The following is a 15,700-nucleotide window of genomic DNA, read 5'->3' as shown; positions in this document are numbered from 1 at the left end:
ATCTTACTTTCTATTTCTTTCACCATCCAGGGAGCTCTGGTTTTGGTTGCCCTACCATTTCCCCTCATGAGAATGCACCTCAACTGTACCTGAACTATCTCCTCTTTAAAGGCAGCCCATTGTTCGATTTCAATTTTGCTCGCCAATCTTTAATTCCAATTTACCCAGGCCAGATCCATTCTTAACCCACTGAAGTTGACTTTCCTTCAACTAAGTATTTTTACTCTAGATTGCTCCCCATCTTTTTCCATAGCTAGTCTAAACCGTATGATACTGCAATCATTGTTACTGAAATGTTCCCAGACTGACACTTGCTCTACTTGATCCACCTCATTCCCCAGAACCAGATACAGCAATGTCTCCTTCCGCATTGGAACATACTCCAGAAATTTTCCCCCCACTCTGCCCTTTACACTATTACTATCCCAGTCTATATTAGCATAGTTGAAATCCCCAGTTCTTGCACTTCTCTGTAATTTCCCTGCAAATTTGCTCCTCTGTATCCTTCCCACCAGTTGGTGGTCTATAGAATACACCTAGTGGTGTAATGGCACCTCTATCGTTTCTTAACTCTTAACCAAATAGATTCTATCCTTGACCCCTCGGTCATCCTCTCTCTCCAGCACGGTAATATTCTTCTTAATCAATACTGCCACCCCACCTCCTTTCTTTCCTTCCCTATCTTTCCTGAAGTCCTTATATCCAGGAATATTTAGTAGCCAATCCTGCCCTTTTTTGAGCCAGGACTCAGTTATCACCACATCATATTCCCATGTGGCTATTTGCACCTGCAGCTCATCAACTTTATTTACCAGACATTATGCATACACACACGCACTGTAAACCTCTTATATTCTTCTTGTATTCTCTTAGTCTGACCACACCTTATACCGTACTATTTCTCACTAGTGCTATCTGTCTCAATCCTTTATGCACCTGGTTTCTCCTTTCTAATGTTACATCTCATTTTAAACTAATTTGGCACTTTCCCAACAGCACCAGCGAGGACATTGGTTCCAGCTCTGTTCAGTGCAACCCATCCGACCTATACAGGTTCCACCTCCCCCAGAACCGGTCCCAAGGTCCCCAGAATCTAAAGCCCTTCCTCCTGCACCATCTCTCCAACCACGCATTCATCTGTTCTATCCTGCTATTTTTATACTCAGCAGCTCGTGGCACCGGGAGGAATCTGGAAATTACGACCTAGGTCCTGTTTTTTAATCTCTTTCCTAACATCTGCCTGCAGGACCTCATCCATGTTCCTACCTATGTCGTTGATACCGATATGGACCACAACCTCTGGCTGTTCACCCTCCCCCCTCAGAATGTTCTGCAGCCTCTCAGTGACATCCTTGACCCTGGCAGAGGCAACAGATCATCCTGGAATCACATCTGCATCTGCAGAAACACCCGTCTGTTTCCCTAACTATCAACTCTCCCATCACTATTGTTTTCCCGACCTTCCTCCTCCCCCCTGCACAGCTGAGCCACCCGTGGTGCTGTGGACTTGGCTCTGGCTATACTCCCCAGAGGAACCATCGGCTATCGAATTCCTACACTGCCCGCCTCTTCTTACCCTGCCAGATGGCCACCCACTTACTATTCTCCTGAACTCCCTGAAGCTGCAGGGGACTATCTCGTGGAACATGCACCCCAGGAAATTCTCAGGCTCCCGTATGCCCTGAACTCAGCTCAGAAACCCCAAGCTCGAGTTCAAGCAATTAGAGGTACTTTCTGCACACCAGAGAGGCAGAGTTCAATAGTGGCAAACATTCAGTTAAAATGGCTAATACAAGTGGTTACTTTTATGTAAACCACACACCCACATATATTCTGTTTGAGAGTTAATTTTACTGGTGCAATGCAATGAGAGACAGTAGAGTCTCACATTAAGCTGCTGTTGCACTTGCCCCACTCAGACTGCGGTGGCTCTCATCGGAAAATCAAACCTTGGTCTGTGCTCCTACTCCTCCGGCACTTTCTCCTCCTTTGAGTATCTCACTCCTCATTTAAAATTCCCGTTCTCTACCACCCACCCAAGTACCATACAATTGTTATTACCGATTGTTTCTTCACTACTTTCTTCCCTCTGCACCAAACAACTTCTCATCCTCGGTGATTTCAATCCCTCCATAGCCTCGCCCCTCCCTTTCTGTAATCTCCTCCAACCACCCTCCCCACCACTGACCGAAATGTCTGCGCTCCTCAGCATTCCGGATTATAATCCCTCAAGTAGCCGTGCCTTCTGTTGCCTAGGCCCCAAACTCTGGAACTCCCTGCCTAAACCTCTCCGCCTCTCTTTCCTCCTTCAAGATGCTCCTTAAAACATACCTCTTTCACCTGCGTTAATTTCTACTTATGTGGCTCGGTGTCAAATTTTTAATTGCATAATACTCCTATGAAGCACCTTGGGACATTCCACTACGCTAAAGGCACTATATAAATACAAGTTGTTGTATAGCTGCTTAAAATTGATGACAAATGAGGTGATTGAGTTTTAACTGAGGAAAAAAAAACCAAAGTGGATGGGTTATAAAAAAAAAATCCATTTATATCTTGCTCAGTATAAAAAGTTGTAATGGCTTAGTGGAGACATACTGCTGATTGCAAATCCAGTGGTATAAACAAAACACATTGCTTATGCACTGCTAACCAGAAAGAAATTGTGTTAATTAAAGGATGTTCTTTTATACAAAACATCCCACTTTTTCCCCTCACTCAATTTACTATTGTAATGTTTTAAATGCAAGTCTTGTGAATGGTATTCTTCGCAATTTAGTGTACGCCGCTCATGTTCTTTGTCCCCAAAAGTATTTCAAATATAATGATTAATCTCCAAAAGATTGCGAGCAGACAAAAATTACTACCTCAAACCTGCAGTACAATACAGAATAGACCTTATTGATGGAACACAGCAATTTCATTCGATTCCCACAGTGGGTGCTATTTCACATTACACAAAATACAATGGGCTCAATTTTCCCCAGTGATTTGCGCTGTTTTTTGGAGCAGGCTGCTTTTTCTGGCCCAACTTAAAATCCATAGTTTCCCCAATCAATTTGCACCAGCGTAACTCATTTAGTTATTTTTTTTAAGCTAAGTTTTTTTTCATCCAAAAGGGGGTGTAACCAGCCACCTATGCCAATTCTGGCCATTTAGTGAACTTTGGCCAGCTGATAGTTACTCCATTTGCTTCGCCCAGCGTTTGTGGCCTCTCGAGAAAACCCTTGCGGAGATTAAAGAAATCGGCGCAGGTAAGTAAATCAGGGCCATTTGGCCTGGGTTAGGGGTGGGAAGTGGAGCGGACCGGGAAGGCACTCACTCGGGGCCCGGAGAGGGTCGGCAGAGAAGGGTGCAGACTGACCAGCAAGCCTTTTGGCCAGGCTGGATAAATCATTAACCACAAGTCGCTGGAAAGACAGAGGCGACCAGAGCTGAAGGTTTAGGCTAGCCATAGCCAGGAGAGTCAAAACCCCATTTCTGGAAGTCCGATGTGGTCGGATTCTGCCGCCTTACCGAGCCTGCGGTTGAAGGTTTCCCGCTTGGGCAAGCGACTTGGCCAGACAAAGTGGCCACTTGCATTTACTGGCAAGTATGCCCGAGTAGTGGTTAATGAGTTGCAACTTGGCAACAGTCGGAAGTCTGGATGGAGAAATAAAAAAGCCCCCGTTGCGGGGATGTAGATGCTCATGGTCGGACGGAGGTGGGCCGATGTCCCGCCGACTTGACACTTGTCATTTGTCCTTGGCGGTTGGCGGAGTGCCCGGAGACTTTCAGGAACACGATTTTCAGGACATTTTTCCAACAGCGAGTACACTTTGAAAACACCCGAGAAATGGCCCTTTGCTGAAAGGTGCTCAATCTCAGGAAAGAGATCTTTTGAAAGAGCACTTGGAAGTCACCAAATTATGTGAGGCTTAGAACAATTTTTTGGTGCTCTTTTCAAACTCTTTGGTGTTTTGCTGAAATCGTACTCTGAGCCCCCTCAGTCAAGCTCGGCTCAGGACAGACAACAGGCTAGTTTCCAACGGCTAAGTCTTTCACAACGCTGTCTGTCACAGACGTGTCCCTGTTAGGTCAGGGAAATCTGTTTTACTGAGTATTAAGCGCACGCAGTTTTCTCACCAAGTTCCCCTGCGTTGTGCTTGGTATCCACTGATTTGATTTGACAACTGGTGTCCGACGTGGGAGGGCCCTGGTTGGGCCAGCTCAGGCTAGTGCACAGGCTCTGAAGTTCGTCCCATTCTGCCCCACAACCCCCGGTGGGCAGATGGACATCCAATAACGAGTCAAGAGAGCTTTTTCGGCACGGCTCCAGTTTCTTCTAGCCTGACCTTTGGTATGAACGCTCTGCTGTGAGTCCGAGACGTCCACCTGTCTTTTGTCTAGCAGTGGTCTGATTCAAGCATCGGAACGGGCATTCGCCATCTTGAGCCCAAATGTTGTGGTGCGGGAACATGCACAGTGCATCCTGTTCTGGTAGCTGAATATGCGATTTCTCTGGCAAATCTGATCAGAGACACACAGGCACAGGCATTTGTGTCGATGCCTTTAGCGGTTACCGTTTGTAAGCTCCCCATCCCAATTGAACCTGGCACCAACCTCCCAGTCATGATTTTCAAATGCTCTCCTTTTGCATGCAGCTGTAATTTTTCAATGTTTTAACACACACACAGCACTCCTTCTGTCACACACACAACTGGCTCTTTAAAAATGGCCGATTGCCAACTCAGAGCTGTACTGCGCATGCAAGTCCATTGCAGCGACGTCAAAAACGCAAGTTTTTTTCCCCACGCATGCGCAGAAGGCCTGGCTGCATTTTTCGGCAGACAGCAGACTCCACCCTCAGAGGCGACTGGCCATGCTGCACGGCTCCGGATTGCAGTATAAAGATCGGGGAAAGCTTGGGCATTTTTTTTTGGCGCATTTCTGGACCTAAAAACCCAGCGTAACTCTGGTAATATGCCAGAAAACGGGCTTGGCAAAAATGAGCCCTATTGCTCCAAATTGTTACCTACAGCACACAACTCCAATGCTTCTTTTTGCATGCATTAAGGCTAGAATTGCAAATGATTGATGGTAGATGCAAGATAATGTATGAAAAACATGCATTTAAAAAAAAATGGAATGCTTAACATTGAATATTCTAGCATTTTTATTATCAGAAATATGATCTGCAGAATAACCTTTAACTTGAATTCAGAAACTGGGAAACAATTACCTTAGCATGGTGCAAGTCTACACCATACATGGAAAGCATCTTGGCATTTTCCAGAAATTGAGCATCAGCCTGAGCTGGAGTTAGACCCCTGGTATAGAAACAAAGAAGTTAAATGTAAAAGTATCAGGACAAGATTATGTAGCCAGCTCTCTTTAAAAAAAAACTTAACTAATTAAGCAGCTGAAATAATTTCCCATAAATTATTTGCAGCACGCTTTTAATAATGGGATTAGAGTAGATTATTCTACTTCAAGAGCTAGTAACAGTGTACGTGCAATGGCCTCTTTCTGTGCTGTAATCTCTGATAATAATTTAGGCAATGTAAGCCTGAGTGAGTAAAAATACATTACAAAACAGTCCTAAACTTGATCATTCAGAATTAAGATACACAACAGAGATAAATTTTCAATCATTTGTGTTCAGCACAAGTTTAATTAATGTTTTGCCACATATGTCGACACTTAAAAAAAAATTACAAGCTTACTTTACCAGATGGGACATTTGCATTTATTCTTCACTATGTACATCTTCCACATAGCATATAAACCTGGCAGTTTAACAGCAATTGTGGGGAGGGTCTAGAAAGCCTGGCTGTGCTTTAAGTAGATAAGTCACCAGGACCAAATGGGATGCATCCGAGGATGCAGAGGGAAGTAAAGGTGGAAATTGCAGAAGCACTGGCCATTATTTGGATATGGGGCTGGTGCCAGAGGACTGGAGGCAAATGTTACACCCTTGTTCAAAGAAGGGTGAAAAGATAAACCCAGCAACTGCAGGCCAGTCAGTTTAACCTCCATAGTGGGAAGCTTTTAGAAACAGTAAATCAGGGACAAAATGAACAGTCACTTAGATAGCGGTAGATTAATTAAGGAAAGCCAGCACGGATTTGTTAAAGGCAAATCGTGTTAAACTAACTTGATTGAGTTTTTTGATGAGGTAACAGAAGGTTGATGAGGGCAATGCGGTTGATGTGGCGTACATGGACTTCCAAAAGACATTTGATAAAGTGCCACATAATAGGCTTGCCAACAAAGTTGAAACCCATGGAATAAAAGGGACAGTGGCAGCATGGATACAAAATTGGTTAAGTGACAGGGAACAGTGGTGGTGAACGGTTGTTTATCGGACTGGAGGAAGGTATACAGTGGTGTCCCTCAGGACCACTGCTTTTCTTGAATATATATTAAGGACTTGCCAAACTGGAAAAGATTTATAATCTCCAGGGTTTAATAGAATGAGAGGTGATCTCATTGAAATATATAAGATTCTGAGGGGGATTGACAGGGCAGATGCTGAGAGGTTGTTTCCCCTGACTGGAGAGTCTAGAACTAGGGGCCATAATCTCAGGATTATGAGTCGGCCATTAAGACTGAGATGAGGATGAATTTCTTCAGAGGGTTGTGAATCTTTAGAATCATTAAGTATATTGAACGCAGAGATAGATTGATTTTTGGAGTCTAGGGGAATCAAGGGATACGAGATTGGGCGGGAAAGTGAAGATCAGCCATACTCTTATTGAATGGCAGAGCAGGCTCGAGGGGCCATAAGGCCTACTCCTGCTCCAGGGCTAATCGGTGACAATCCTGAACGAAATTCTGTGGAACATGGAGAATGCTGCCCTTTCTCTTAACACTGAAAATGGATCTATTTTTAATCTAACAGTGCCAAGAATATTTCTTCTCACACTTGATTCTGCCATACAACAAATGAACGACTACACCTGTTTTGATCTCAAGGTTGCTTTGTGCTTGAAATAAATCAAGTTTGAAGATCCCTTCAGCCAAGACCACCTTCCTGTCAACAAGTTGGTAACCCCAGGACTTTGTGTAGAGTTTAGAACAAATTTTACACTTCACAAAAATCACCTAATAATGTGATAAAAATAATCACGAGGAATAATCCATCACAGTTTACTTCAATTGTAAAATTGGGATTAGGATCCTCCAATGGTTCAGCTGGATAAGGCAGTAAACAGCCAAACCATATAAAATAAATGGACTTCATTTGTGATGCTTCCTGTGATTGAATAGCCTGCAAACATTCACTTCTCAGTCTCACAATGACCAAAGTTGGCCAATACATAACAGCTTCCAAGAAATGACAAAAAGCTTTGCAACTCAGAATGCAGAGGAAAAACTCAAGGAGAACACTTCATCACAAATGAAGTCCATTCCTGTCTTCATCTGATATCTATGAGCACACTTCCAGGAGAGTCGACTCATAAATGTTCAGGAGCAGGAACCAAAGAGGATTTTTTTCCCACTCCCTAAACTTCAGAGGCAAATTCTAGCACTCCTACCATTATCCCAGACCAGAGAAGTGAATGCAAACATTCACTTCTCAGTCTCACAATGACCAAAGTTGGCCAATACATAACAGCTTCCAAGAAATGACAAAAAGCTTTGCAACTCAGAATGCAGAGGAAAAACTCAAGGAGAACACTTCATATGAGGAAGATTGTAGGATGAGATTTTGAACCTTTACAGAATTGATAATTGATTTCAAACATTTCTTGGTTTAGAAGGTAACAACTTTCTGCTGCATATAACGGGAAAAACAGCCAAAGAAGAAAATGACACCATATATGGTGCAAATTTATTTTTTCTTATTCGTTCATGGGATGTGGGCATTACTGGCAAGGCCAACATTTATTGCCCATCCCCAATTACCCTGAAGAAGGTGGTGAGCCGCCTTCTTGAACCGTTGCAGTCCATTTGGTGAAGGTGCTCCCATAATGCTGCGAGGGAGGGTGTTCCAGGTTTTACACTCAGCGACGATGAAGGAACAACGATATATTTCCAAGTCTGTGACTTAGAGGGCAACTTGCAGGTGATGGTGTTCCCATGCATCTGCCGTCCTTACCCTTCTTGGTGGCAGAAGTCATGGGTTTGGGAGGAGCTGTTGAAGAAGCCTTGGCAAGTTGTTACAGTGCATCTTGTAGATAGTACACACTGTAGCCACGATGCGCTAGTGGTGATGGTGGGGGAGCGCACGAAGGGTGCCAATCAAGTGGGTGGCTTTGTCCTGGATGAGGTCGAGCTCCTGGAATGCAGTTGGAGCTGCTCTCATCCAGACAATCATCCAGGCAAGTGGAGAGTATTCCATCACACTCCTGAATTGTGCCTTGCAGATGGTGAAAGACTTTGGGGAGTCGGGAGGTGAGAAACTTCCTGCGGAATACACAGCATCTGACAAGCTCTTGTCGCCACAGGATGTGGGTGTCTGGTCCAGTTAAAGTTTCTAGTCAATGGTGACCCTCCCCCCACCCCAGGATGTTGATGCTGGGCGATTCGGCCATGGTGATGCCGTTGAATGTCAAGTGGCGGTGGTTAGACTCTCTCGAAGATAGTCATTGCCTGGCATTCGTGTGGCACAAATGTTACTTGCCACTTATCAGCCCAAGCCTGAATGTCGTCCAGGTCTTTCTGCATGCTGCAGTATCTGAGGAATTGCGAATAGAACTCAACACTGCAATCATTAGCGACCTTCCCCACTTCTGACCCCATGATGGAAGGGTCATTCGTGAAGCAGCTGAAGATAGTTGGGTCTCGGTCACTGCCCTGCGGAACTCTTGCAGTGATATCCTGGGGCTGAGATGATTGGCCTCCAACAACCATCTTCCTTTGTGCTAGCTTTGACTCCAGCCAGTGGAGCGTTTCCCACCATTCAACTTCAAATTTTTAGGGCTCCTTGATGCCACATTTGCTTAAATGCTGTCTTGATGTCAAGGGCAGTCACTCTCACCTCACCTCACCTCTGGAATTCAGGTCTTTTGTCCAGGTTTGGACCAAGGCCAAGCGGTCTTGACAGAACCCAAACTGAACATTGGTGAGAAAGTTATTGGAGAGTAAGTGCCACTTAAAGCATTGTTGACGACACCTTCCATCACTTTGCTGACGATTGATTGTCGACTGATGGTAATTGGCCGGATTCGATTTGTCACACTTTTTAATGGACAGGTGCTTACCTAGGCACTTCTCAACATTGTCAGGTAGATGCCAGTGTGTAGCTGTACTGGAACAGCTTGGCTAGAAGCACGGCTAAGTCTGGAGCATAAGTCTTCATCACTACAGCCGGGATGTTGTTGGGGCTCAAAGTCTGTTCTGTTTCCAGTGAGCTCAGCCCTTTCTTGATATCACATGGAGTGAATCGAGTTGGTTAAAGACTGGTTTCTCATTCACTCGGCACATCTGGCTGAAGATAGTTGCAAACGCTTCAAGCCTTGTCTTTTGCACTCACCTGCTGGTCTCCGCCATCATTGAGGATGGGGATATTTATGGAGCCTCCACCTCCCGTGTTTAATTGTCCACTACCATGCACCACTGGTATAGAAATACAAGTAGTAGTTTTTGATGTGGCAGGACTGCAGAGCTTCAATCGGATCTGTTGGATGTGGGATCGCTGAGCTCTGTCTATAGCATGCTGTTTAGCATGTATGTAGTCCTGTGTTGTAGCTTCACCAGTTTGGCGCTTCATTTTTACATACGCCTGGTGTTGCTCCTGGCATGTTCTTCTACTCTCCTCGTTGAACCAGGGTTGGACCCCTGGCTGAATAACATAGGAACATGAGCTATTTATGGAAGAGAGTTTCAAACTTCGACTGCCCTTTGTGTGCAGCGGTGTTTCCTAATTTCAGCCCCTGAATGGTCTTGCTCTAATTTTTAGACAATGCCTCCCAGTCCTAGATTCCCCAACCAGTGGAAATAGTATCTCTGTTCTCCTTAATATCTTGAAATCTTTGATCAAATCACCCCATAACCTTCTAAATTCTAGCGAACACAAACCGAGGGTCTAGCAAGAAGGGGAAACTGAGGGAAATCCTTATTAGTCAGGAAATGGTGTTAGGGAAATGGAAGGGAGTGAAGGCTGATAAATCCTCAGGGCCCGATAGTCTGCATCCCAGAGTACTTAAGGAAGTGGCCCTAGAAATAGTAGATGCATTGATGGTCATTTTCCAACATTCCATGGACTCTGGATCAGTTCCTATGGATTGGAGGGTAGCTAATGTAACCCCACTTTTAAAAAAAGGAGGGAGAGAGAAAACAGGGAATTATAGACCGGTTAGCCTGACATCGGTGGTGGGGAAAATGCTGGAGTCAATTAAAGATGCAATAGCAGTGCATTTGGAAAGCAGTGACTGGATTGGTCCAAGTCAGCATGGATTTATGAAAGGGAAATAAATTATGCTCGACAAATCTTCTAGAATTTTTTGAGGATGTAACTAGTAGAGTGCATAAGGGAGAACCAGTAATGTGGTGTATTTGGACTTTCAAAAGGCTTTTGACAAGGTCCCACACAAGAGATTAGTGCGCAAAATTAAGGCACATGGTATTGGGGGCAATGTATTGATGTGGAGAGAGAAATGGTTGGCAGACAGGAAGCAAAGAGTGGGAATAAACAGGCCCTTTTCAGAATGGCAGGCAGCGACTAGTGGGGTGCCGCAGGGTTCAGTGCTGGGACCCCAGCAATTTACAATATACATTAATGATTTAGACAAAGGAATTGAATGTAATATCTCCAAGTTTGCAAATGACACTAAGCTGGATGGCAATGCGAGCTGCGAGGAGGATGCTAAGAGGCTGCAGGGTGACTTGGACAGGTTCGGTGAATGGGCAAATGCATGGCAGAGGCAGTATAATGTGGATAAATGTGAGGTTATCCATTTTGGTGGCAAAAACAGGAAAACAGATTTTCTGAATGGTGACAGATTAGTAAAAGGGGAGGTGCAACGAGACCTGGGTATCATGGTACATCAGTCCTTGAAGGTAGGCATGCAGGTACAGCAGGCAGTAAAGAAAACAAATGTCATGTTGGCCTTCAGAGAGAGGGGATTTGAGTATAGGAGCAGAGAGGTCTTGCTGCAGTTGTACAGGGCCTTGGTGAGACCACACCTTGAGTATTGTGTACAGTTTTGATCTCCTAATCTGAGGAAGGACGTGCTTGCTATTGAGGGAGTGCAGCGAAGGTTCACCAGACTGATTGCCGGGATGGCAGGACTGGCATATGAGAAAAGACTGAATCGGCTAGGCTAATACTCCCTGAAAATTAGAAGAATGAGAGGGGATCTCATAGAAATATAACATTCTTACGGGACTGGACAGGTTAGATGCAGGAAGAATGTTCCCAATGTTGGAGAAGTCGAGAACCAGGGGACACAGTCGAAGGATAAGGGGTAAGCCAGATAGGACCAAGATGAGGAGAAACTTTTTCACTCAGAATTGCGAACCTGTGGAATTCTCTGCCACAGAAAGTTGTTGAGTCCAGTTCGTTGGACATCTTCAAAAGGGAGTTAGATGTGGTCCTTACGGCTAAAGGGTCCAGGGGGTATGGAGAGGGGGCTGGGGTGGGGTACTGAGATTGAATGATCAGCCATGATCATATTGAATGGCGGTGCAGGCTCGAAGGGCCAAATGGCCTGCTCCTGCACCTATTTTCTATGTTTCTACTTTACGTAAACTCTCCTTGTAATTTAACGCTTGGAGTTCAGGTATCATTCCGGTAAATCTACACCACCCTCCCTCCAAAGCCATTGTTGGTTAAAGAGGAAATAAACGCAATAGTAAGGAAGGACATTAGCTTGGATGATGTGGAATCAGTATGAGTGGAGCTATGGAATACCAAAGGGCAGAAAACGTTGGTGGGAGTTGTGTACAGACCACCAAACAGTAGTAGTGAGATTGGGGACAGCATCAAAGAAGAAATTAAGGATGCGTGCAATAAAAGGTACAGCAGTTATCATGGGAGACTTTAATCTACATATTGATTGGGCTAACCAAATTGGTAGCAATGCGGTGGAGGAGGATTTCCTGGAGTGTATTAGTGATGGTTTTCTAGACCAATGTGTCGAGGAACCAACTAGAGGGCTGGCCATCCTAGACTGGGTGATGTGTAATGAGAAAGGACTAATTAACAATCTTGTTGTGCGAGGCCCCTTGGGGAAGAATTACCATAATATGGTAGAATTCTTTATTAAGATGGAGAGTGACACAGTTAATTCAGAGACTAGGGTCCTGAACTTAAGGAAACGTAACTTCGATGGTATGAGACATGAATTGGCCAGGATAGACTGGCAAATGAGACTTAAAGGGTTGACGGTGGATAGGCAATGGCAAACATTTAAAGATCACATGGATGAACATCAACAATTGTACATCACTGCCTGGAGTAAAAATAAAAATTGAGGAAGGTGGCTCAACCGTAGCCAACAAGGGAAATTAAGGATAGTGTTAAATCCAAGGAAGAGGCATATAAATTGGCCAGAAAAAGCAGCAAACCTGAGGACTGGGAGAAATTTATAATCCAGCAGAGGAGGACAAAGGGTTTAATTAGGAGGGGGAAAATAGAATATGAGAGGAAGCTTGCTGGGAACATAAAAACTGATTGCAAAAGTTTCTATAGTTATGTGAAGAGAAAAAGATTAGTGAAAACAAACGTAGGTCCCTTGCAGTCAGATTCAGGTGAATTTATAATGGGGAACAAAGAAATGGCAGACCAGTTGAAGAAATACTTTGGTTCTGTCTTCACGAAGGAAGACACAAATAACCTTTCGGAAATACTAGGGGACCGAGGGTCTCGTGAGAAGGAGGAACTGAAGGAAATCCTTATTAGGCGGAAAATTGTGTTAGGGAAATTGATGGGATTGAAGGCCGATAAATCCCTGGGGCCTGATAGTCTGCATCCCAGAGTACTTAAGGAAGTGGTCCTAGAAATAGTGGATGAATTGGTGATCATTTTCCAACAGTCTATCGACTCGATCAGTTTCTATGGACTGGAGGGTAGCTAATGTAACACCACTTTTTAAAAAAGGAGGGAGAGAGAAAACGGGTAATTATAGACCGGTTAGCCTGACATCAGTAGTGGGGAAAATGTTGGAATCAATTATTAAAGATGAAATAGCAGCGCATTTGGAAACAGTGGCAGGATCGGTAAAAGTCAGCATGGATTTATGAAGGGGAAATCATGCTTGACAAATCTTCTAGAATTTTTTGAGGATGTAACTGGTAGAGTGGACAAGGGAGAACCAGTGGATGTGGTGTATTTGGACTTTCAAAAGGCTTTTGACAAGGTCCCACACAAGAGATTGGTGTCCAAAATTAAAGTACATGGCATTAGGGATAATGTACTGACGTAGATAGAGAACTGGTTGGCAGACAGGAAGCAGAGTCTCGGGATAAACTGGTCCTTTTCAGAATGGCAGGCAGTGACTAGTGGGGTGCCGCACTGTACATTTACAATATACATTAATGATTTAGATGAAGGAATTGAGTGTAATATCTCCAAGTTTGCAGATGACGCTAAGCTGGGTGGCGGTGTGAGCTGTGAGGAAGACGCCAAGAGGCTGCAGGGTGACTTGGACAGGTTAGGTGAGTGGACAGATGCAGTATAATGTGGATAAATATGAGGTTATCCACTTTGGTGGCAAAAACACAAAGGCAGAATATTATCTGAATGACGGCAGATTAGGAAAAGGGGAGGTGCAATGAAACCTGGGTGTCATGGTACATCAGTCATTGAAAGTTGGCATGCAGGTACAGCAGGCAGTGAAGGCGGCAAATGGTATGTTGGCCTTCATAGCTAGGGGATTTGAGTAAAGGAGCAGGGAGGTCTTACTGCAGTTGTACAGGGCCTAAGTGAAGCCTCACCTGGAATATTGTGTTCAGTTTTGGTCTCCTAATCTGAGGATGGACGTTCTTGCTATTGAGGGAGTGCAGCGAAGGTTCACCAGACTGATTCCCGGGATGGCAGGACTGACATATATGAGGAGAGACTGGATCAACTGGGCCTGTATTCACTGGAGTTTAGAAGGACGAGAGGGGATCTCATAGAAACATAAAATTCTGACGGGACTGGACAGGTTAGATGCAGGAAGAATGTTCCCGATTTTGGGGAAGTCTAGAACCAGGGGACACAGTCTAAGGATAAGGGGTAAGCCATTTAGGACTGAGATGAGGAGAAATTTCTTCACTCAGAGGGCCCAAGTTTCCACATGATTTGCGCCTGATTTTTTAGGAGCAACTGGTGGAGAACGGACTATCTTAGAATTTGCAATTCTCCACATTTTTTTTTCTGCAGTTCGAGTCAGGTAGAACAGTTCTACTTTGGAACAGAATTTTTTCTTCAAAAGGGGGCGTGTCCGGCCACTGACGCCTGATTTCAAAGTTTCCAGTGAAAATGTACTCCAAACTAAAGTAGAATGGAGCAAATGAAGATTTTTGTAGAACTGAAAAAACCTGTTCTACACATTAAAAAAATAAGGCGCAGGTTACAAATCAGGCGTCCAGAACGAGGTGGGGGGGGGGGGAGACTCATTAAATTCTACAATCAATCCTTATTTATACTTATACAAATATTATACAAATAAATCCAACCCTGAATAAACATTTATAAGCAAAGAAAAGATTAAATAAACCATCTTCCTACCTGTGTGAAAGTGCTTCAGCCAGGAAGAATGGTGCAGCAAGCCTCACAAAACGAGGGAGCCGACCGAACGCGGGCGGGCGGAAAGGAGGGAGCCGACCGAACGCAGGCCGGGGGGGGGGGGGGGGAAGAAAGGAAGGAGCCGACCGAACGCGGGGGTGGGGACCAGGGAAGGGAAGGGAGCCGACGAACGCGGGAGGGAGAGAGCCGACCAAACGCGGGGGGGAGGAGGAGGGAATGGAGCCGTTCCAGACGGCTGGCGGGAAAGAGAGAAGGCTGCAGGAAGCCTCAGAAATTGAGGAGCCATTTCCCGACGGCAAAAGGGGGAGGTCGTCGGGAAACGGCTGCCTCAACTTTCTGAGGCTTCCTGCACCCTTCTCACTGCTACAAGAAGCCTCTGTGCTGATGGCAATGTACTTTTATTAAAAAATGTTCAAAAACTAAACAGCTACAAAGAACTACAAAAATGGCCGAGTGCCAATGTTTTTTTCACACTGAGCATGCACGAACGCTCCAACGCGCACGTGCAGCGTTGCCGGCAGGAAAAAAAACTAATTTAAATAGTACCCGCCCCCTCCCACTTACAAAATCGGCGCGAGTGTAGGCTCCGCCCCCCTGGGCGCCGCGCCAAGCAGACAAGGAGCTGCAAAGCGCTCCAGAATCGCTCGTTTTTTTTCCGGCGCCGTTTTAGGCGCGAAAAACGAGCGCCCAGCTTGGAGGGGCGCCCATTTTTTATCATGTGGAAACTTGGGCCCAGAGAGTGGTTAACCTGTGGAATTCGCTACCGCAGAAAGTTGTTGAGGCCAGTTCGTTAGATATATTCAAAAGGGAGTTAGATATAGCCCTTACAGCCAAAGGGATCAAAGGGTATGGAGAGAAAGCAGGAAAGGGGTACTGAGGTTGAATGATCAGCTATGATCTTATTGAATGGCAGTGCAGGCTTGAAGGGCCAAATGGCCTGCTCCTGCACCTAATTTCTATGTTTCTAAATCACTAAAAGTAGTGACGCGGGTTAATAAGGCTGTATTATAGGATTTATTTCTACAGGGATAGAATTGAAAA

At 44.9% G+C, this 15,700-nt stretch overlaps 1 protein-coding gene across 4 annotated transcripts in view; it reads right to left on the bottom strand.

Moving 5' to 3' along the window:
- epb41l2 (erythrocyte membrane protein band 4.1 like 2) overlaps positions 1-15,700 on the bottom strand; it is a 255,078-nt gene that overhangs the window by 68,338 nt on the left and 171,040 nt on the right. For all 4 annotated transcript variants that reach the window (XM_070885256.1, XM_070885257.1, XM_070885258.1 and 1 more), the window contains one exon: positions 5,222-5,309. In XM_070885256.1, the coding sequence (XP_070741357.1) occupies positions 5,222-5,309 (88 nt within the window). The remainder of the gene's footprint in view (positions 1-5,221; positions 5,310-15,700) is intronic.

This window comes from Pristiophorus japonicus, chromosome 7, assembly GCF_044704955.1.
Source record: "Pristiophorus japonicus isolate sPriJap1 chromosome 7, sPriJap1.hap1, whole genome shotgun sequence".
Lineage (NCBI taxonomy): Eukaryota > Metazoa > Chordata > Chondrichthyes > Pristiophoridae > Pristiophorus > Pristiophorus japonicus.
This window is presented reverse-complemented; position numbering and strand designations above follow the sequence as displayed.